Source organism: Pleurodeles waltl, chromosome 3_2 (assembly GCF_031143425.1).
Source record: "Pleurodeles waltl isolate 20211129_DDA chromosome 3_2, aPleWal1.hap1.20221129, whole genome shotgun sequence".
Classification (NCBI taxonomy): domain Eukaryota; kingdom Metazoa; phylum Chordata; class Amphibia; order Caudata; family Salamandridae; genus Pleurodeles; species Pleurodeles waltl.
In genome coordinates, this window is record NC_090441.1 from 101,646,941 (window position 1) to 101,671,533 (window position 24,593).

Here is a 24,593-nt window from a genome sequence, read left to right on the forward strand (position 1 = left end):
CTTCCTAGAACAATCTTGGTGCAGTGTACAGACTGATTCTTAGTGGAATCGCTTTTGTAGCTTGTGACCACCCATTTCTAGGCCCATTTACAATTAGGCAGTGGCGGTAAATGGCAATGAAATTATCTGCATGGCTTAATCGGGAGAACCAAATGGATGACGGAGGATTTGAAGTCAACTGCAGACTCTAAGACCAGTTCCTTCTTTAACAAACCACATCTTATAAAACCAAGAAATAAAACGTATCAAAAAACTTAATGAGCTGCCGCCAGATACCACTCCTCCCCTCATGTGCCTTTTATAACTAAACCTGGTAATTTGCCTTTCCTTTTTTTCCCGGAACCTTAGCCATTCCAGTGTCATTCAATACATTCATTACTGACTGTTCCCCTTTACAAACGCTTCTGCAATGTAAAATACTGTTCTGTTTGTTTTTAGGGCCATGACCTGAGAATGGAGCATACCCACTGTTTTAGTCACCATGGTGATGGAGGACACTACCACTACGATACCACTCCTGAAACCGTGAGATACCTAGGATACTTTCATCCGGCTGAACTACTCTTTCGTATTGATGGACCAGAACCTTTCCATTAGACTGAGAAAGACAGTTCCATCGACGCGAAGGGATGGGGTGGGGAGGGTGATATAATACATTTTGCTAGACGTTTCCATCAAAGCAGGATTAGGTTGAGCTATAAGTTTTCCAAACTTGCATGCAGTTGATTGCGTCGCCCTGTTTAAAATATACATACATGTTGTATACACATTTAAAACAGCAGTGTAAACCAAGACCACAGATTCAGCTCCATCACTTGGATTTCCAAGAGCTAAGATCTCTCTGAACATGCAGTATGCCTGATTATCTAACAAAAGAGCTAAAATAAAAGCTAACTTTAAACATCTATTTTCATATATGAAGAAATCAAGCACATCAACTATCTGTAATACATCACACTGTCTCTCTTGAAACTATTTTATGAAATGCAAGATGCTTTTAACTGGCATATTAGTTAAAAGAAAAAGAAAAGTAATAAGTAGCAAAGGTTGAACAAATTCACAACCCTGGTATAAGCCTACAGAAGGTAAAGTGTGATGGGGAAAGAACAGAAAGTAGAGTCCTTATGGCTAATATATTAGGATTCTTTTAACCTTGTCATCACAACAAAGTTAATGTTATACTTGCAGTTGGCGCATGAGGTGACTGTACAAAAGAAAAGCCAAATTCTTATCTACAGTGTTATACTGTTATTTCAAAAGCTCCGACTGAATCACATTTTCTCTCACAAAATTTCCTTTGATCAAAAGACCCAGGAAAACACAGCAGCAGAAGTAGCAGAGAGGAGCTCCAAGTGGAGCTATCAAGCAAAATCATCACCTTTCGGTCTGAAGGTGGCTGTGGTGAGAGCGCTCCCAGGGTGAATTCAAGAGCAAGGCCTCATGGACTGTTTTCTCTAACAAGGCTACAAATGTGCTTTTACTAACCCAAAAATAAAAAATAAAAAATAAAAAAATGGCTCCACTGCATTGTTATTGGGGGGCAATGAGATATGTGTACTGTTTTTAGAATAACTTTTCTTAAGTCCTATTTTTTCATAACTCTCAGTTGACCAGATGTGTGCTGGGTGTGAAAATGCTGAGATCCCATACCCTGCGGCATTCACAAAAGGACAAATTGTACTCTTTGCACTTGTTCTGGTTGTTCTCACGAATAGTCCTTTTCATGGTATGCTTCAACTGCTCGCTACAACCACTCTAGCAAGTATCTATCTCCTACAACAGTGCAGAGGCTGGGGTGTGCAAGCTTGGACAACACAATTCCCACACCATCCTCCCTTGTCATTTTAGTCACCAAGTTAAGATTGAATCCCTGTATACCAGACAAAAAGGCAAATCTTACCATTACATGTAGGAATTCCCAGGTCACAATCTTCTTCCTGCTAAGTTGTCATTCTATACCTTTTTATTCCTTGGGATTCCTGTTTATTCCATTCCCCTTTGGTACCCCACTGACCTCAGTTTTGGTACTGGTAAGAATGGTTATATGCATCTGTCTCAATGTATTCCCTCTGAAAAACCTGGTCTGGTTATATCAAGAACAGATGTCAGGTTTAGCAAGAGAAAGTCCTACTGAGGCCTTCAGGAATGTCTCTATTTCCCTCCATACAACATTCCAGTAATAATCTGAGGCATTACTGTCTTGATCCTCTCAAACTATTGCTGGATGATAACACTGTTTATCACTTCATTAAAATAAAGGAGAGATGCAGTGGACAGATGATATTAGCACAAAATCTCATTTAACAATGCAGATAAAAATGTCAGTAGAGGGAAATCCCATAAGCAGCCTCACATGGTACAAAATATCAAACTTTCTTTTGAGACATCGAATTCGCTATTTATCCACCACTTGCTACTTTATTAACAAATCTGTGGAGGAAGATGTCACTTTCTATGCCTCTCTTCCACCTCTGGAGTGGTGCATATTATCTATTCCCAAATAATCCATTCACACGCGATTGGAAGACACATCACAATGTATTGTTCTTTGTTGCTGATCTCCAACTCACTTCATTCCAACCACACTGACATTAAGAACTCAGAAAAGTTTGAATACCTTCCAGAGCCTCTTAGCTCAACATTAAAAAACATGGTTCTAGTCCACCTCCCTTTCCACTTATCCTCACACACTGTGTGACATAGCAGAAAACTGATGCAGAACACATCATGGGTAATACTGCTGCCACCAACACTAAGATCTCTTCAATCAATGTGCCCCATGACAGCCCCATCACTTCCTTTGAAATTTTCATCTGCTTTCTGGTTACCTCATCAACTTCTTACCAAACCACAAGCACTGAAAGACAGAAGTAAAAGAGAAAACTACATTCTTCATGTTGCTGTGCAGTTGGAAACCAACTGACCCAACCCTGGCAACAGCCATCACATCCTGAGACACTCATGTGTCAAATCTGCAGGCCCATGCCCTTATTGTCTCCCCTCCATAATTCTCCACCCACGCCAGGTAATAACGGTTAACTGGTGACGTCCCACAAAGGGCCCAACATAAGTGAACAATGTGATTTTGTGATTCTCCACTCCTATAGCAAATTTAGGGGAAGTACCAAAACAAACTAAACACAGACAATTTACCAACAAGGAACACATCCCTCATGGGAGACAGGCAAAACAGTAAAGGGCAGATTTGTGATAACCAGAAGTGTTGGAGATGGCTGTCTAACTTTAGAGATTGTTACTACAACAGTGATACTGTTTACAATATGCATGGTCGCCTCATGTTCGCAAACACTGACAGGGGATTGCTTGCAAAGAAGCGTGGACGTATTGCGAAGCTAGTGGGAGCTTTAAGACTGACAATGATGGCCTACTAGAGGAGTGGATGGGTGGAAGTGAACAAGCAGCAACCGCTGCTAGAACCGCAGCGGTAGATAGGTTACATCGGGGAAGGGGAATTGAAAGAAGGTCCATGGATTCAGAGAATAATTTCACAATTTGGGCGAGGTAAAGATGAAAGAGGTGGATAAAAGGATGTGCTAGGGGAGATAGGGTGAATGATGGCACTGGAGATGGACAGGAGCTCTGATATCCTCCCTCTAGCATTTGCTCACTCCTTCACCCTGACCAACCTGTCTCTTTTAATCCCTTTCTTTCCCACACACTTCCTTTCTGCATTCCTCCTGGTTTTTCACATTGTCCCATAACACGTGTTGGAAACTCAGCTAATTTGCTTTAGTATTGGATACTGCACTGGCATTACAAAACCGGGTCCTAAAAATTGATTTGACAAACTGAATCAAATATCATGGCATCTCACAAAAACACTTTCTGAAAAAAGCTGATGGGAGCTTCAGGCCTATGAACATGATTGCCAAATGGAAATATATAGACAAGATAAGGCAATGGGTTGTGTTTCTCGAATGTTGTTTGCAATGCAACCTTCTAATGCCTGCAAAACTGGCAGGACGAAGAAAGGAAAAACACCTTAAACTGGGCAATAAGGAATAGTTGTGTTTCTTACACATAGGTGGCTAATCTTCATGTCAGGGATTGCAGTGCAATTCTACTGATAATTAATCGTCTAGTGGTGTTGTATTATGCAAAATTAAACTAACTATATGAAAAAAAGAGTTTTTATCAAAATCTTTGACTCTCTCACTTTCAATATGCAAGTACATTTCACAGCAAAGATACTGAAAAGGAGAATAAAGCAGAAATGAGTAATTTAGGCATAAACAAACACGTTTCTTAAATCTAGCAGGAAGCCTTCAGGCCATAATGCCTGGAAATGCAACCGGGATAGCCTATGAAGATGACCACATTTGTCTTTGGCACACATATGCCTGGAATAAGCCATTGAGGGCTGATTCATACAATAATCTCAAATGCTATAACCAAAAGAAACATTATCGCGTTATAGGTTTCACCAATGCTTCTTACTTTTTAGTATTCCTCACAGCATTCCAATACTCACGCCCCCCAAAAAGAAATGTGGTCATAGTGTCTTTGTAATAGGGTCGTGGTAATAATTTTCATGGATAAACATTTGTGCTAATCAAATGCAGAGAAGGCTCCCTTAGTTCTGATCCATGAAAGACATGCCAGTGGGAAATGTATGCAGCGATCCATTTAATAATTGGAGCCTTGATTATAGCATCACTGGCACCGCAAGCTATGAACAACTGTTCAGAACAGTAAACAAAGTAAAAACAAAGATTGTCCCAGACAGCAGATTATGCAGCAGCTCCTCAGCAAAATGCTTGAACATATTTTGGCAGAAAGATTTCCTCTTTAAGATGGAACACAGATGACACTTTTGAGCCAAAGATAGTATGAGCCCCTCGTGCCTTAGTGCGAATGAAACACAGTGGGCCTCATTACGACCCTGGCGGCCTGCGGTAAGCTGGCGGTGACACAGCCAACAGGCTGGCGGTGTTCCGCCAGCTATTATGACCGTGGCGCATTAGCCACGGGCATACCACCGGCCCCTCCAACATACCGCCAGGCTTCTGCGCACCGCTGCCCTGGGGATTACGAGTCCCCAACCGCCAGCCTGTCCACGGCAGTAAACACCGCCATTGAAAGGCTGGCGGTAGGGGCCCCCCAGGCACAGCCCCATCGCGCATGTCACTGCCCGAATTTGGGGCAGTGAAATGCGCGACAGGTGCTACTGCACCTGCTGCACATCAACATTGCCGCCGGCTCTATTATGAGCCGGCTGCAAAGTTGATGTGACTTTTCCGCTGGGCCAGCGGATGGAAACACTGTTACCGTCCGCTGGCCCAGCTGAAAAGTCATAATAGGGAGCCAGATATACCGCCAGCACTGGTTGTATACTGGCGCCCACAACTTCGGCGGTCTTTATAAAAGACCGCCAAAGTTGTAATGAGGGCCAGTGTGTGGTACAGTCGTACTGGGCTTGAAGGTCGTTGACAAGGTTAGACTTGAAATGAAGTTGTTGTGTTAAATTACCACAAATTGGATATTGTAGTACACAGCTTTATTGTCTGAAGCCTCAAACGTTACACGTCCGCTCCTCTCCAGGTCAGCTGTTATCTCTGCATGTCCACATTCCATGTTGAACATATGCTTACATGACAACAGAAGAACCTTGGAATGAAGCTTGAAACATAACAGAATTGTGTCTTTCAGGTCAGTAGTTTCATGTTGCAAGAAACTCTCAATTCAGAGGACTTAAGCACAAGTCTGCACAAGACCAGCTTCATATCACAAAAAAATAAGGTTCTTTACAGGGGAGAAGAGGATCAGTCAGATGACACTTTGTTGGCAGTCAATGTCTCAGCACTCCTGTAGGCCTCTGTGACAATAAGAAACGTCTTGCAAGTGTCAATCTGCATATGTGGTGTCATAACATGTTTGGAACATGCTTGGGCAAAGTGGGTCAGTTGATGTTTTCGGGCAAGGTTTAATAAGCGAGCATTAGGTATTTGCCGATGTGCTGAACTTGCATTTAGAACTCCCTGGCAGGGATCAGAACGTCTAGTTTCTCTATAGGCCCATAGTCAGGAAAGGCTAACTCCCCAGTAACAGAAACTCATGTCCAGGAAGAGTGCAAAATCTTTACCCAGTGAAAGACAAAAGTTGCTCCACAGACGACAGTGAAGTATGACCAATGAATAGGCAAAAAGAGGTGATCTAGAACTACCGGGATGGCTTGGGATCTAAGACAGTCCTCGATTTTCTACAGGGCTCTCTGAAACTTAGGTGTTGGAGGTTAGGAATGCATGAACCTCAATCACACAATCCCAGACCTCTCAAAGTCATAGAAGTAAATGCCCTGCATATGGAGTTCAGGTAGGCCAGAAAGGAGCCAAGTCTGGAAGATTAAGTGTAGAACCTTTGGGTACAGTTCATATTAATTCACGGTGTGAGTCAGGCATGCCAGTTTATGCCATTCGCTCAGCAATTGTTAATCCCAATAACCTGCATTTTATTGGGCAGGGATTGTGCACATCCCTCTTGTTGACACACTAGACGGTCCCAACAGTTGAACATGTGGACATCACTCCTACTACCATCTTTTTTCATGTTTGTATCACAAGATGTTATTCCACTGTGATTGGTTGTATGCTTAAAGCTTGTGTAATTCTTGCCTCCTGTGGTCAGCAACACATAATGTATTTGTTCATATTGTTGAAGACATATTCATTTTCTTTATCATGAGTGGATATGTATCAACACGCCTTTAGTGTTGTTTGTGTATGATACCCAGGAAAAGTTCTGCAATTTGGACATGCTGCTGCTTAGATCATTTTCCTCTGACTCACATATAAATGCTGCTTATGAAACTTGACAATTGTCTGTTTCTTTAATTAACATCCCACAACTTGACTAAGCAAACAGCACCCAAGCACAGAAAGCACTGAAGTAATCCACATATGGCTCATAATCATATGATTTACTCAAGAAACATATGATCACACCAGACCAAAAACGGGTCCAATCAGTTTTAGAATTAACTTGTGCCCTCTTGCAATTCATCAAAGCCAGGTTGAAAACTGAGTACAGCCATTCCTGGAAGGTTGGAGATACAACAGCCTTTCAATACAAGTAAATCAGCACCCTTGCTGAAGTTTGATAAAATAGTAAATCTTTCTAGAATTTGTTTAAACTATCATCTCCATTTAACACGCTAATAATGATCAAAAATTTATCAGCCACAATTCTTCATCCCAAGACCTCCTGAGGCACACTACTTGCAGCCTCCCAAAAGAGTTTCAGACTCAGGCATCTAAAAGAAAATGTGAACATAGTTTGGCTCAACCTCCATGAACAAAGTGTACTTGACCGGAGATGACAGATGCCACTTAGTCAATTTCAGCAGTGTCCAATACAGACTGCAAATTTTAAAGTGGTTTATTTTTTAAGCAGCTGATCAGTCAATCCTAGATGGCATGTAGATAGATACTTGCCATATGGTTGCTCCTTCCAGCATCAACAAGCTGTTTTTTTACTTGTTATATGGGATATCCTTCATCATTACATTGTGTTCTTGAAGTATTAACTACAGCATCATTATTTCTTTCTTTATAATGTGCACCTATGTTTATCTCGACCTCTAGACATTTTATTAAATTAACTGGAGTTACCACTGAAGAGCGATACATAGCCTTCGCCTCATGGAACATTTTTGGTGGACGATTCAGGGTTGTTATGTAAATTCAAGGACTAGGGTATTTGTAAATGATGAGGTGCTCACTCAAGAACTGTGCACAGAACGGAATGGGTTGCCCCTTGTTCCCTCATTAATTTTATAGTCTGGCTTGACAGTGCAGCTGCCACCAGACAATTATGTGTGCATCATCAGGAGAGGGGCTTTGGCTCCGCACACAAGTTGGGAGCAGGGAGCATGTTTTAATTGGGCACATGCTGTGTGTTTACTTAAAAAAACTGCCTGCTCTCTCCAGCGGTGTGATCATTTGGTTTCTCCAGCTACCTGACCTTGAACTTTTAGGGGCACATACTGCAATGCTTTTAAAGTGACTTAGATAACTTGATATATTTAGGTGTTTTTCTTTGGTTCATGTTTTTTTAAAGGTCTGCTTGACAGTGCATTCATAAGCCAGACTTGCTGGTTTTGCCAATGTTTGTTAATCTTACAGATCAAGCCACCATTCAGCCAGGTGAGATAGACTCAATAAATCCAACCTTTTAACGAGAAGGACGTTGAAGAGAAACTTGCCTTCCATGCTGAACACAGTATTTCAAAACTAGCAGGCAACAGGGAGCTTCACTAGTACATCAGAGTTTAAATTCAACTACGGAAATTCAGTGTCTATCACTGGATATCGACTTTCCATCCCCTTCACTCATCACCAACCTGATCTCAACTGCTGGCAGATACACCTAATACATAAAATGACAGAATTCAACTCAAAAAGATGTATATGAAGCAAAGCATAAAACTTGCCCCATATGGCATGGATGGAGAGACTCCCAAAGTGAACCCCTAACCAAACTCTGGCAATTTGGTGGCAAACGCAAGATGCTGACTTGGTAAGAGATGGGGGAAAAAAAGGACAATGTACATGGAAGTTTGTCAAATGACACGTTCACTAGGGGAAGAGTAGACCTTTCAGGACTAGAAACGCAGAATGGCTCAGATGAACCACAGCCTATGTAAGGGTGACAGCTAGGAGTTTGGATAGCTCACCAAGAAAGAAAGCTTGACGTAGATGTGAAGAACCAGGTACAGAAGGGACATCTCCAGCTCCCTTGAGTAAACTATGACAAGGCAACCATTCAGATAAATATAACAATTCCCCCTTAGGAGATGTAGGAAAGCTTCCACCAAAGCCAGGATTTTAGACAGGACTTTCAGAGGAGTGTTAGGGCAGTTTTAATTGTGTGCTATTATCTATCGCTCAAAGTTTCAAGTCAGTTATGTTTGTATGTATGCATGTAATATAATTTCTCTTTGCTGATCTGAAAGCTTAACATGTTTTGAAAGCCTAAAGAGGTGGCCTCCAGAATTCAAGAACACACCAGATGTGATTTTGGAAGAAACATCTATGCTAGTAATAGAACTCCTCTGTAGACCGCTATTGATCTTCTGCACTCCAACAATCTTTCTGTTTTCCCTGTAGACTGCTCATAGGATTACACCATTCTGCAGTCACTCGGGAAAACTCTAATATGCTTAAAGACAATGGCAGTCTACACTGCTGTTGCCACACTTCATGCAAATGTGGGTCATGTATTTTTCCCCCAGTGGTGTTCTTACATATATTTGTGTAATGCTTCATTATTCACCGAATGTGAAGGGGCATGGAGAGAGAGTTTCTCACTTTGAGCAGACTGACACAATTCACCAGAGACCTTTTCCTTTTGACTCACACAAGCCTAAGTGAGAGATGAAACACAGCTGAAGCAGCTGCTTAAGGTAACAGCCGTTGATGAGCTCCCCTTGGGCAGCACAGGATAGAAACCAGTTGCAGCTCTGCATAGGCAATGGTACATGTGTATGAGGTAAACACATTCCACTGGAAATGCTCTCACCGAATCACAGAGAAGGGCACACGGTGCTAGTTCAGCAAGAGTTAACATTTATTAAAACTTCTAACAGTGCAATTTGACATCACGAAATGGTAAGCGGCTGGGAAAGACATATTTGTTTTTTTTATTTGTGGATTAACCGCCAAAGCTAAAAGCTAAACCTTTCGTTTGGGGGCATTTTAGGACCGTGTTTATCGTAACCATTGAATTGGCTCCCGAAATATCGTCAAGAGATGTGTAGATTTGCTATTATTAACGCTACTCTAACAACATTTTGTGATCAACTTTATGGTTATGATACAGGTGTAGGTTGACATTTAAACCCTGACAGTGCAGTACAACAGAAAACACACAAACATCCTCGTAGGGTAAAAGAGCGTAGGGAAACCCAGAGGTAATGGAAGTGGGAGTGTAGGTGGCTGAATCTGACAAACATATGAGGGACAAATGTTCCAAGTGCTTTGAAAAGAAAAAAAAAACAGACACCAGAAGCAGTAATTCAAGCACAAAGGACCGGGACCCTCATAACTGAATTCTTCCTGCAGTTCATATTCTATAGTAAATCTAGTGCCGTGAAGTAACTAGAAGGAGACATGTAGGGCAGTCATGGCAGAGGCTCTGCAGTTGTGGAATCTCCACAATGAGAATTGTCATAGTGGAGATTCCGCCACGAGTGCCGAGTCTCCGACAATTTTCGCAATGAGAATTATCATTGTGGAGATTCTGCCACAAGTGCAAAGGCTCTGCCACGAGTGCGGGCCCTCTGCCACGAGTGCGGGCCCTCTGCCACGAGTGCGGGCCCTCTGCCACAAGTGCGGGCCCTCGTTGCGGGCCCTCTGCCACAAGTGCGGATCCTCAGCCACAAGTGCAGGCCCTCAGCCACGAGTGCGGGCCCTCTGCCACGAGTACGAAGCCTCTGCCACGAGTGTAGACCCTCAGCCACGAGTGCAGAGGCTCTTTGTGAATCTGACCTGTAGTGCTCTAGAACAATTCTAAATAACACACCTAGAAAAGCCTAATTTTGAAGTGTCAACACTACAAACATATTTAAAAATCATCAGTTACCAAGGCATGAGATTGCTTTTACAATGAGTTTCCAAAGTCATAATTTTTTTTTTTTAACATGTTTTTATTGATTTTTCAAAACGAAAGCCATACATTTTCTGGCATACAAAGTCATTGATAGCAAATTGTCATTGGTTACAGTCTGTCGTCTGGCTCTCCCATATTAAGGTCAATATATATAACAAACTTCTAAGAACTTGTGTGCACTTCCCGGTCCGCTAACCCTACCCATCACTACCGAGGTAGCCGCCACGTAGGGCGAAGCTTTCAGCTGCAATGTGGTTCTGTTGCCACTGGCGACAGGGGCCCTCGTGTCCACACGGGTGAGGACCGGGGGCAGAGGAAACAGGGGGGGGGGACAAGGCGGAGGGATATGGCACAATAGATCTTAGCGCTGGTGTCTATTGGTTGAGTATGCAGGCCTTTTGGTGCTGTGGCATGCATGCATGGGGGGGGGGGGCTGCTAAGCTATCAGTGTTGGCGAGGCATTGATGATGGATATGTATGCGTCCCCAAGTGTAGTATTGCCTTTCTGCCGGGGGCGGGGCCCGGGGCCTTCCAGGTGGATACAGCTGTCTGTGATTCAGGGGGGTCTTTCATCATTTTTGGCTTCTAGCCTAGACACTAAGACGCCCCAGGCCTCGCAGCCCGCCTGTCGCAGTCCCCTACGAGCTAAATTTGTTAATACCTGATGCTCAGCTCGAGCCCAACGTAGCGTAAGAGCAAGCCAGACTTTTAAGTCAGGCGCGTTGCGAGCCTTCCAGTTCATTGCTATCAATCTTTTGTACATTACATACGCTAGATCTACAAACCTGTGCAAGTGTTTATTTCTTTTCGTCCTTGTCCTTAATCCGAGTAGACAGGATTTGGGATTCGTGTCCAGGTTGAGCCCCGTGATTTCCGCTAAGGCTGTGACCACCCCTTCCCATTCCCCCCATAACCGCGGGCACTCCCAGACCATGTGATAGAACTGTGCTGCTGGTGTTTTACATCTGGGACAGGCTGGGTCCGACCCGGGGAACATGCGTTTAATCCTGGCCGGCGCCAGGTATGTCTGATGTAGATAATTGAACTGTGTATATCGGAATCTGGGGTTTCTTGAGACCTCACGTGTGTGGCACAGAGCTTTTGGCCAATCTGTCCCTGAGATCGGAATGGGCAATACGATGTTCCACCTCTCCCTAGCTTTCTGCAGGTTATTTTCCGGGGGTCTGTTCAGAAGTTTATAAAGGTTTGAAACTGCTTTTCCTTGGGGGGACCCAGTTCAGCATGTGGTGCAGGGTGACTGAGATATCAGGCTCTACGTCGCCAGATGCCCAAGTTTTCCTGATTGCATGGCATATCGCGTGATATGCCAAGAATTGCCCCGGATTGATCTCTGTAAGGGCCTGTATAGCTTCGAAGGTCCTTAATTTCCCTTCCTCGAAACAGTCTCCTACTGCACTTATACCCTCGTCTAACCAAGTTGTAGGTGAATATGAGCCGGCTTCCACCCACCCGGGGAGCCTATCCAGCGGGAGGAGTGGTGAGTAGGGTGGTTTTTTTAACTCCCTTTTGGATATACTTCTTCTAATATGTGTGTGCCACTATCATCAACGGGTTTGTGCATGTGCTTTTAGTCTGCTTATCCAACAACCAAACTAGTATGGGAGCGCCTTGGAGTCGGGATTGCAACCATATAGTTTCTGCCGAGCTAGGTCTATGGAGCCAATTTAAGATCCACTGCAGCTGTGCAGCCGCAGAATAGAGCTCAAAGTTTGGGGCGCCCAGTCCACCCATTGCTACCGGATGATGCAGCGTGGTAAGTGCAACCCGCCTGCTGCCCTCTCCCCTCACCAGTTGTAGCAGGATGGAGTTCAAGCCGACAAAAAAGTTTTGGGGGATAATGATTGGTAGGGCCGCAAAATAATACAGCAGTCTAGGTAATATCAGCATGTTTGCTATAGCTACTTTACCCAGTGGTGAGAGTGGTAATTTATTCCAGAAGCGTATTGAACTCTTAACAGAGGACACTGCTTTCCCCAGATTTCCATCCCTTAGATCTTCCGCCCTGTGGTATACGTTGATCCACGTTAAATGTGTCGAAGCACCATTTTAGGTGGCCTGGTGGGGCACTTTCTTGCCTCGCAGGAGGCCAGCTGGTTAGTATGCAGGATTTGCCCCAATTAACTATTAGACCAGATACCCTTCCGAACTCAGACAGCAGCGACATCACTGAGGGCAGCGACTCCTCCACTCTGCGTATGTATATCAGGGCATCATCTGCGTATAATGATATGGAGTGGAGAGTGCCGTTCCTTGACACCCCCCATTCTTCTTTTTTGGCCCGGACGCGTGCAGCTAGTGGTTCCATCGCTAAGGCAAATAGGAGGGGGGAGAGGGGGCAGCCCTGTCTTGTTCCCCTGTTAATCGGAAAGCTTTCTGATATTACTCCTCCCGTCTTCACCCTAGCCTGTGGGGCAGTGTACAGAATGCGTACCCAGTTTGTGAATTTTGGACCGATACCCAGTAACTGCATAGTGGCAAACAGGAAGTCCCATTCTAATGTATCAAACGCTTTTTCTATGTCGAGCGATATCACCACCTCCTCGAGTGCGGTCGGGGGGGTGTCTCCCATCACACTGAGCAGCCTCCGAATATTTAGGAAGGTGTTACGTTTCGGGATGAATCCATTCTGGTCATCGTGTACCAGGATATGCATGTAGGGAGCTAGTCTGTTAGCCAGGATTTTGCCAAGTATCTTACAGTCTAGGTTCAACAGTGAGAGAGGTCTGTAAGACCTGACGTCAGTGGGGTCACGCCCCTGCTTTGGAAGGACCACTATCATTGCCTCTCTCATTGAGGGAGGCAGGATACCATTGGTCCCTGCTTCTTCGAACGTTTTTAGGAGATGTGTGTTAAGGTGTGTCGCGAAAGTGGAGTAGTATTCTGACGGCAGGCCATCTGTCCCTGGGGCTTTATTCCTAGGTAGTTGTTCGAGAGCCTTATTAAGTTCCCCTAATGTGATGGGGGCTTCCAGTGTCTCTCTGTCGACGTGCATTAGTTGGGGCAGGGGAGAATCTGCTAGAAAGGACTCAAGTTGTTGGATGGTACATGATGTGCTTTTGGTGTATAATTGTGTATAATATTCCCTAAACGCATCATTTATTTTTACCTGCGTGGTAGCTATTGCGCCTGCGCCTGTTCCTATCGCCCCGATTGGAGGGCACCGCCGGTCCTCCCGCAGCAGCCATGCGAGCAGCCTACCAGATCTGTCGCCTTCCGACTGTAGCCTAGCCACGTGGTGTTTGTGATCGTGAAGGCGTAATGTAGCATCAGCCTTTGCATGTTCCGCGCGCATTTCCTTCAGGGCCGTGTATGGCGTTTCATTGCGGGCAACTGCGTTTTCTAGTGCTCTTAGTTTCTTCTCCAGCTTGCTAACCTCTGCATGGAGTGTGCGCCTCACCCCCCATGTAGTGGAAATACAATGTCCACGGATCACCACTTTGTGTGCGTCCCACTCCATTGCTCTTAGTTTTGTGGTGCCAGTGTTTAATTCCCAATACTGTTTCAGCGCTGTTCTCAGAGAGTCTGTGAATGCAGGGTCGTGTAAGGCTTCCGCTTGTAGCCTCCACGTTGGGATAGCCTGGCGCTTCCTGCCCCAGTCCAAAACTATTTTAAGCGGTGAGTGATCTGATAGTGTCTTGGCTAGGTATTCTATTCTACTGGTCCCTGTGCAGATCTCCTGGGTGCCCCACATCAAGTCTATCCTGGTGTGTACCTTATGTGGTGCTGAATAAACTGAATATTCCCTATGTCGTGGGTGTTTCATGCGCCATATGTCATGAAGGCTCATGTTACTAGCCCATATCGATAATGGGCGGCTGAGCTGTCTGATGACTGTTGAATATGTGGGGGGATTTGACCTGTCCAATGCTGGATCTGGCGCGCAATTGAAGTCACCTCCCCATATGGCCAGTGTTTCGGGGTTCGTTAATAACGCTGGAGTGAGTGTGCTCAGGAACTCAGGCAGTGCGCTATTGGGAGCGTATACCCCTATAATTGACAATTGTTTGCCGTCCAGCTTACCCTCCACTACCACATACCTGCCCTCGTGATCTATCTTGTGTGATGTTTGGATAAAAGGGACATTCCCTGCTATCCATATGAGTACCCCCCTCGCGAAGGTTGAATAGGATGTGCCCACAATCTGACCTCCCCATTTACTACGTAGATCCTGCAGGTCTGGGTCCCGCAGGTGAGTCTCTTGTAGTATTGCAATATGTGTGCCATGGCGTTTGAGACGTGCGTGCACCCTGGACCTTTTGCCCGGAGTCCCCAGTCCCCTGACGTTCCAAGTGACTATGTCATATTTGTATGTGCTATGGGTTGTGGATTGGGCCATATTCAATTTGTGAGTGCATGTCTTGCTCCCCGGATCCCGGGAAGGCCCATTGGGTCTCCTCCACCCCCGCGCGCGGGCCCCTCACCTCCGGGCGCTTATCCAGTGTTGTGAGCAGACCGGTAGTGCACAAACTAATAGTTACCCTCTTTCCCTCCCCAACTGGATCCCAACCCCAACTGTGAACTTGCAACAGGCTACACACCCATTTTAGGTGCGTGCTAAGGTGTATCCGTATGGATATCTGTGGGGGAGCAATAATACTATCCGGATGCGGCTCATTTTAGGGGCTCGCATCCTTCTGCAGACACGGTCCGCAATTGGCTTGGGGCACTCCCAGGGCACAGCCATCAGCCCCCCTGCCCCACGCCGCCAGCCGCGCACAATATGAATAAAGGAGTTATCTCCAGGAGCAAACGTGCAAGGATACATAAGTTCAGGTGATGTGACCACCCACTTCAGGAGGAAGTCGCAAAGTTCAGTTCTGTACTCCGGGTGTGGCGGTTGGTCCCCCTTGGGGGGATAGTTCAGTAGTGTTTGTTCAGAGTGTGTCTGCGGACCTGGGGGTGAGCTCAGGGCCCCTCAATGCCTCCGTTAATGTAGAGTCCAAGCTGACCGAGTCAGATTCCGAGCCTTCCACTGGCTGGGTCCTGAGCGTCTCAAAGGAATTCTGAGTTAGTAGGGGGGTTTCTTTAAGGGCCCTGGCTCTCTCCTCTGCAGCCTGTTCCACCGTGGGTTGACCCCTGGCGTGCCTCTTGGATCGTTTCCTAGGTTTCGTCGTTGACCAGTTCTCGTCGGTACCGGCTGCCTCGCGGGGTTGGGCGATGCCTTTGGCATGCATCCACGTCCAGGCATCTTCCGGTGAGGTGAACACATGGATGCGCTCATCTGTTGTTACACGTAATTTAGCGGGGAACATTAATGCGCATTTTATGTCATACTCCCGGAGGCGTTGTTTAACTTGGGTGAAGGAGTTGCGTTGCCTTTGCACTTCCTGAGTGAAGTCTGGATAAGCGTAAACAGTCGAGTCCTCATACCTGTATGGGCCTTTGCTGCGGAACTGTTGGAGTATCGTATCCTGGTCCCTGAAGTTTAGAAACCTAGCTATCAGCGGTCTCGGAGGTTGGCCCGGTGCCGGGGGGCGTTCGGGGATTCTATATGCTCTTTCCACTGAGAAGAATTTGGATGGGGTTCCATTCAGGACCTCTTTAATTAGCCAGTGTTCCAGCAGGAGCTCTGAGCTTTGATCCAGTGATTTTTCAGGAAAACCAAGAAAACGTATGTTGTTGCGACGGGATCTGCCCTCCGCCTCCTCTGCTCTTCTCAGCAGTGACTTTACTTCTGCATCTAGACGGAGAATTTGTTTTTGGTTATCCGCTACCGTGGGGGCCAGTTCACTTAGCACTGCCTCCGTTGTCTTCACTTTATCAGATAGTTTGCCATGGTCTACTCTGAGGATGTTCAGGTCTTGCGATACCGTGTCTATCCTGGTCTGCAGTGAGGTTTTAGTGTCCATGATTGCTTGTAGTACTTTCTCGAATTGCGAGGAATGTGACATGAGCGTGGACTCCAAAGACTGCAGAGAGGGCTCACCTACTTTCTCAGGGCCCTGCAAGCGAGGAGGGCATATATGTCCCCGCGGGGCCACGCCAGTGCAGATTTCAGTTTTTGAGGTTTCGGCCCTGCTGGTGGTTCTCTAAATGAGATCTTATTCAGGTGGTCTAGTACCTCCCGTCGCTGGGTCCACACGCGTGCCTCGAGCCCCCGGTCAGCAGCCAGCTCCAGGCTCTAGGTCCTCTTTCGGTGTGAAGTAGAGGAGTGGTATTCCCAGGTGTGTTCGCTTAGTGTGTTACGGGCTCGCACAGTTCTTTAAGCACTGTTCCACCCTGTGGTGCAGGTCGGCGCCATTTAACAGAGGATATGGCTTAGCTTGATCCTGGTCGACCCTGCGCGAACCACGTCTGTGGTGGCTTCGATATCCAGCTGCAGGTCCAGAGACGATTCCCGGGACGGGCGCTCCACGCCACCAGTCATGAGATAGGGAGGCACCCCCAGTGGCCCACGACAGGATTCGTCTCCCGTCCTTCATCCCCCCTCGTGGGCGGGAGGGGATAGTCGATGCAAGGCGAAGGCAGTGACTCCCAGTTCCCTTCGCGGCGGTCCCCGCAGACGCCGTACGTCCGTCTCGCCGTCAGGACCTCCAAATCTGGCGCAGAACCCCACCCCAAGGGGAGACGGCGCCAGCGGCCTCCAGGAGAGGGTGCGTCTGCTGTGGCCGAGCTCACAGCCGCCCGACAGGGCCCGTGACCACACGTAGCAGCTGGGGGGTCCAGGGAGCGGGTCCCGACCCGCTCATGAAACAAATTCACCCCTGGCTTGTTGTTGTGGTCCCACAGGGCCTTTTGCGGAGGGGGAGGCGCGTCTCTCCGCTCGTCTCCAGCCACGGCGGGGGCATCCACCCGGGGTCCCTGCAATCCCCGCCGTTAATTCGCCGCTGCTCCTCGGAGCTCCCCACGCCTGGTTGGGGGGGGGGAGGGGAAACTCCGGCGGCCGATAGGCGGACGAGGAGGGGGGGGGCACCCAGGGCGGAACTGAAGCAAAATATGGGCTTATCGCCCTCGCGAGGTGGGCCGCTCCCGCTTCCGCGCACCCACCTCTCTTCCAGTCCTTAAGGCCGCATCCAGCCCGACACAGCCGGCAAAATGGCGGCCGCAGCTCCCCGCTCCGATCCGCTCCGCGGCAGCCCATCCGCCCGGCCGCTCGATCGCGCTTGGAGCCGTCAGCGAGGGGAGAGCGATCCCAGCAGCGGATCCCGCCACAGGGATGCGACAGCGGCGCCCCAGAAGCGCCCTGCAAATATTTACGTGGCGAGCCCGAGAGGAGCGCTTAATCAAGCGCCCTTCCCGGTCGCCATCTTGGCCCCTCCCCCCTCCAAAGTCATAAATATACGTTCCTTCACGTCCACTGCTGTTGTAAGGAGCCTGGCAGTAAACCCTGGACTCCTAGGGCCTATTTGCTGACTACTGAATTAGCTTTATTTGCAAGCAGCACGCCAGGCGTCCGTGTTGATTGAAACAGTTGGAAATAGCATTCATATTCTTTAGCTTTTGAACTGCAAAACGTACATTTTTTTTTTAATGGTCCACGTCAGTATGCTTTGTTGTCTTTTTCATTCGGACCACTCTGCTACTACACCACTTTAAAAATAGAGAGCAGCAATGACAACAGTCTAGATACTCGGATATACCTGTAACAGTTGCGGGAGTAGGAAGTAATAACTTGTTAGAAACATGGGTGGGAGAGTAAATATATATATATATATAGGCATTCATAAACTGAGGGACAACACAGTGTCCAGCAACTGTGCAGTCTTTGTAGCAAGCTTATTTTATCTCCAGCAATCCAGTGTAGTCTATTAAGGCCTGCCGATGAGATTAGCCTGCCCCCATATGGAGAGATGTCAGAGGGATTATACCTGGAAAAGTTGGTCTAGCTTTCAACTGAGCCTACGTGATGTGCGACGTCTTCCCTGGTGATGGTATGGTATGCTAGGGTGAATATTTATATATCGCTTCCTACCCCCGATGAGGCGCTGCAGGACTTTGCACATGGGTGGCACACTACTCATGGAAAACAGAGTGTCAGTCATTCAGAAATGCAAAAGGGTTAAAGCTTGCCATGTATGACAGTGGGCATTTTACGCATATTTATTGGACAAAACTTAAAAATCTAGGTTACAGCTTGTTTAGTTACATGGATGCGTCACGCCATTAACATCGTCAATAATGTATTCTTTTGGCATTTACTAATGATTTTTCACTCTTGATGAGATGTTGAGGTTTGTGTATGGGGAGTAGGCTGCTCGATGGTATTGGATACTGTTGGGTATGTATATAATACACGCGATCCCCCGCCTCGCGTATCGCCGCGCGACCGTGCGGTGATCAAGTGCAATTGGAATGTAGAATGTTATGGGGTGTTTGAAGGTTGCACGGGATCGGAGTAGGAACCGGTGTGGGCGGACGGGAGTAGAGGCTGTAAGATCGAAACTTATGAATAAAGAAGATACCTATTGTGACCTGATCTCGGAGTCAGCTTGTCCTTTTCAGTGGCGACAAGGGTTTTCCAGCCACAGCCTCTTCTTCCGTGTACGGAAATTTCTCTGTGCACAGTGTCGGTCGAGTGTTCCGGTACAACCTGCCCTACTGTTGCTTCAACCGACGGCTCTGTCGTGCTGTGTACCTCAAAGAAGGCAGCATCGCTACAAACTCTTCACGTTGGGATTTTCCAGAGTTGCTGTGCTTACATAAACGTCCCAGACACACTGGGAGTATGTTTTCCAGGAACTAGACCGCACCATCCACTTTGCATGGACACTTTGGCGGCCATCTTAGGAGCAGACGCTCTAGGAGTACGTTTTCCTGGAAACTAGACCGCAGCATCCACATCGCATGGACACTTCGTCTGCCATCTTAGGAGCATACTGCACTGCATATTCAGCTTGCGTGTCACGGTGACACGCACACCCCGTCCAACCTACGGTTGGTTAACCGTGCTGTGGAGACATTCAGCAACCATTTTGAGAGTACTTTCCTTCAGTGCTGCGCTTCACCTTGTACTCAATCTTCTGCTTGCGTGTCACGGAGCAATTTAAACACCTTGTTTATTAATGGAGCAGCCATTTCACAGTCTGCAATTGAATGTAATCGGCATTTTTGGGACACATAGTTAGCGTGTTTCGGTGACACACACTCCTTTTACTTTTTATTTTTAGCATTCATTCAACTTCACTAATACTTGCGCATTTCTTCTTCAGTCCTATTTTTTATTTTATTAATTGTGATTGATTACCATTATGCAGCAGTCTATCGCCCCTCCTCCTCCTTTTGTTCCCAATCCGGCTTTACCCGATGCAGATTGGGAGCAGTGATAAGAGGCATTTGAGGCGTACTTGGACGCCTTGAAGGGTGAAACCTTTACCCACAAAAGGAAATTTGCAATTTTAAAACATTGTTTAGGTAGTGAAGGACGTAAAATTTTAAAGTATATTCCTAAAGTACCTGTACTAGCAATTGAAGGGGAAGGCGACGGTGCTGAGGATGAGTACCAAACTGTGATCAACTCGCTTGATTTGAGGTTTAAGAAATGCAGGAATGTCACTTTGGAAAGACATACATTTTACAAAAGGGTCCATTCTGAAGGTGAATCTGCGTCCAGTTATGTAGGGGCATTAAGACTTTTAGCTGTTTCTTGTGATTACAAAGAATTTGAAGAAGAAATGATAAAAGACCAACTTGTAGAGAAAATTAATAATAAGAAAATACAAGAAGCATTATTATCCACCCCCAATTTAACTTTACAGAAAAGCCTTAGAGATTGCCACCAGAATTGAAAGCACTGTGTCATTCATGGAACAAATGTCAATCTCTGACAACATAAACCATTCGCTGCGTTCGGAGGTGTTAGCAGTTAAGTCTAAATACAAAAACAGGAACATGAAGGGTGGTAGTGCACCGCTATCTACAGGAAGCAAGACTGGGAAAAATGTATCGAAACCTTTCGAGTGTTATAGGTGTGGTAGTACTACTCACTTAGGTAATGCTAAATTATGTCCAGCCTCGGATAAGATGTGTGCCAAATGTTACAAGAAAGGACATTTTGCGAGAGTATGTAAATCCAGCGTGTCCAACAGTTCTGACAAACTTAACCACAAGGTTAATAGTGTCGTTACAAATAATTACTCTTCCTCTATTAGCGAGGAAGGAGAAATATTCATGGTGTATGACAAGGAACCCCTGATTGGTGAGGTAAGGGGTTCTGGTGTGAGAAGACCATTTTGCTTGGTGGAGATAGATGGTGTTCAGGTTCACATGATGGCTGATTCAGGTTCTCCATTCACACTTTTGAGTGAGACCATGTGGAATGACCTGTTCAGTGCCCGAGGGTTCACCTTAAAACCTTCCCTAATCCATCCCATTGGATATGGAGGGAAGTCAATTGATGTGGTCTGTGAATTTCAAGCAGTACTCAAATTTAAGGATAGTATTACGCCTGCCACAATTTATGTAGCCAAGGATGACACATGCCTTTTAGGAGGGTGTGATCAGGGTAAATTAAAGCTGGTTTTAGATCCAAATAATCCTGAACAAGTTGTAATGAGAAATGAATATTTGCAAGTGTCTTCAATCAGGTGTGATAAATGGGAATCCTGTTATCCGGAAATATTTAATAGTAATGTGGGTCTATTCAAGGGTTTTGCCCACAAGATTAAGATCAATAAGGATGCGCAACCAAAAGTACACAAGGTGCGAAGGTTCCCCTCACTTTAAAAGATGATTTTAAGAAAGAATTAGACAAATTGTGTACTCTAGACATAATTGAACCTTTAGAGTCCTCGAATTGGGTCGCACCTGTAGTTTTAGCCCGCAAGGCGAATGGATCGTTGCAAATGTGTGTGGACTTGCGCGATCTCAATGACCAAATTTGGGTAGATCAATACCCTCTACCCAACATCTCGGAAATGCTATCTTCTATTAAGGATGGTAAAGTATTTTCCTTACTCGACATGACTTCTGCTTACCATCAAATTAGTCTACATCCTAGCTCGAGACATTATACAGCTTTTATCACACCTTTTGGTTTATTTCAGTTCAAGCGTATGCCTTTTGGGTTGGCGTCTGCGTCAGCCGTATTTCAAAGAACAGTGGAGAGCATGTTTAAAGAGTTGAACGGAGTGAAGGCATTTCAGGACGATATCTTAGTTTATGGTAAAGACATGTTTGAGCATGATGAGGGATTGAGTCGCATGTTAGATATACTGAAATTGAAAGGTGTAACTCTTAGTTCTGCTAAGTGCTGATTTGGTGTGTCTACTGTGAACTACTTAGGTTTCGAATTAACAGCTGAAGGTATCAAACCTAAAGTAAGTTTGGTTAAGGCCATTCAGGATTTTGTGTGTCCAGAAAATAAGGACCAACTGAGGTCTTTCATGGGGCTGATAGAGTTTTATGCCAGATTTGTACCAAATTGCTCAGAAAAGACTTACAACTTAAGGAATCTATTGAAGAAGAATGTTAAATTTTTATGGGATACTAATTGAAACCGCGAATTTGAGAGTGTGAAACAAGAGATTGAGCAAGCGATTCCTTTGAAACCCTTTGACACCCGGGATCACTCTATTATAATGACAGATGCCAGCCAGAAAGGGTTGGGGGCCGTGTTGTTGCAAAGGAGAGATGGTAAGGACGAAGTTGTTGCATTTGCGTCTAGAAGTTTGAAGGGCGCAGAAGCAACATATTCTGTGATCGAACGTGAGGCTCTGGCATGTTGGTGGGGCATCAGTTATTTTAAACAGTTTGTCTGGGGTTCTAGATTTACTGTTAGGACGGATCACAAGCCTCTAGTTCAACTTTTCACTGCCAAGGGTGCTGAGAAAGCAACTCCAAGGATAGCCAAGTGGCAATACAAATTGCGTGAGCACAATTTTAAGTTAGAATATGTACCAGGAAAAACAATATTTTGGCGGACTGTTTATCTAGATTGTCTGGCTCAGATTCTTCTGAAGAAATGTCAACAGAAATTGGTTTCAAAGACGAAGATAATGACATTGTGGTGTGTTCAGTTACTGAGCTTTTGGATGGTGCGCTGGATGAACAGGAATGGAGGGAGGCATGTGAGACAGATCAGGATCTGAAATCAGTCATGCATGCTGTAACCACGGGGTGGTCTTTGTGGTCCTTCGAATGATGAATTAAAAGACAAGTACAAAAATGTTTTTGATGAGTTATCAGTAATCAATGGATTGTTATTTAGGTCTAAGCAGATAGTAGTACCGGATAATATGAAAAAGAGAGTTTTGGGTTTAGCGCACGAAGGCCACATTGGAATGCGAGCTATGAAGAGAAGGGTCAGAGAAGGATTTTGGTGGCCTGGTGTTGATAAATGTATAGAGCATTTTGTGAGGGATTGCGTGTATTGTGCCGTTAGTGACAAGTCTCACGTTACTGTGCCAAACCCAATAGAAGCCGTCAGGGTTCCAGATAAACCCTGGAGTAAGCTTGCAATAGATATTATAGGTCCAGTGAGCTTGTCTTATGGGTCCCAAGATTATGGTTTGGTGCTTATTGATTATTACAGCATATGGCCAGAGGTCAAATTTGTTAAAGTTCCTTACTCTAACAATGTGATCCAGTGGTTGGAAAGCATTTTCGCTAGGGAAGGTATTCCGGATGAGATCTTGACTGATAATGGATCTCAGTTTACATCGGCACAATTTGAAAAGTTTATGAAGTTTTTGAGCTTTAGACATACTAAAACGTCGTTGTACCATCCTCGGAGCAATGGTCTTGTGGAAAGATTTAACAGGGTACTCAAGGATAATATTCAGTTAACCAAGTCTAGTGGTCTTCACTGTAAATCGGAGTTATCAAAATTGTTGTGGGCGGTGCGTACCACGAACAACGCAGACACTCAAGTTTCTCCCTCTGTCCTGCTACGCGGCCGCATTCTATCCACAAAGTTAACTAGAGAATGGATGGGTCGTTTTAGTGTGCCATGGCATTAAGGTGAAGGTGTTATGGAGAAACGTTTAGCTGCGCAACAGAAATACATAACTAAGGTGGATACAAAGCTTTGCTGTTAATTCAAATAAAGGGCGTCACATCCGCAAGATTGATTGGAAGGTAGGGGATCTAGTAAGGGTAAAACTTCCGAGGCTCATGGCAAAAGGCCAATCCAAATTTAGTGACTGCAGGAAGATAATTCAAGTAGGAAACAGTGCCGTTAAGTTGGAGGATGGTAAATGGTGGAGCAAAAACAAATTATCCTTGTCTAGATCTGTGAATAAAGCTAACGAGTGTTCCAGTAAACATGTCGATGGCTTGTTTTCTTCCGGAAATTGGGATCCTCCTGCAAATCATTGTAGAAGATCTACTAGAAATGTTAAACCGCCTAAGAAATTCAATGATTATGCAATGATGTGACTGTACTGAAATTAGTATGCTTAAGTATTATAAGTATAGTTTGGTCATTTACGTTCACCAAATATGTTAAGACATGTAAACGATTTATGTAATTTTGTTATTGTTATTTTTTGTGTTGTTATGAGGGAGGAGATGTGTTGGGTATGTATATAATACACGCGATCACCCGCCTTGCGCATCGCCGCGCGACCGTGCGGTGATCAAGTGCAATTGGAACGTAGAATGTTATGGGGTGTTTGAAGGTTGCACGGGATCGGAGTAGGAACCGGTGTGGGCGGATGGGAGTAGAGGCTGTAAGATCGAAACTTATGAATAAAGAAGATACCTTTTGTGACCTGATCTCGGAGTCAGCTTGTCCTTTTCAGATATGTATCACATTAAAGACATGTCACACAATTGGACTTAGATTTTGTCATGGTTTTCACGCAGTTGCTAAATAGTTTTCCATGCAATCAGATATAAAAAGCTGCCAAAACTGTCATGCAATCTGCCACACCATGTTACCTTACGGGGTTATGCAATCTGTCATGTAGCGGCAGCCATTTAGGCGATGCGGTCGCTTACTGATCATTGCAGCGGTCATAAAAGCATACAGCAACCACCTATCAATAGTGTTACCAATAAAATACTTT

The 24,593-nt window shown here is 45.5% G+C and overlaps 2 protein-coding genes across 8 annotated transcripts in view; one reads left to right on the forward strand and one right to left on the reverse strand.

Annotated features, from left to right (window-relative positions):
- The window catches only part of LOC138286545 (ester hydrolase C11orf54 homolog), a 40,556-nt gene extending 39,048 nt beyond the window's left edge, over nucleotides 1-1,508 (forward strand). For both annotated transcript variants that reach the window (XM_069226923.1, XM_069226922.1), the window contains exon 8: nucleotides 439-1,508. In XM_069226923.1, coding sequence (XP_069083024.1) covers nucleotides 439-597 — 159 coding nt within the window. In that variant the 3' untranslated portion in view covers nucleotides 598-1,508. The remainder of the gene's footprint in view (nucleotides 1-438) is intronic.
- The window catches only part of TAF1D (TATA-box binding protein associated factor, RNA polymerase I subunit D), a 164,244-nt gene that overhangs the window by 120,000 nt on the left and 19,651 nt on the right, over nucleotides 1-24,593 (reverse strand). The gene's annotated exons all lie outside the window — the stretch shown is intronic.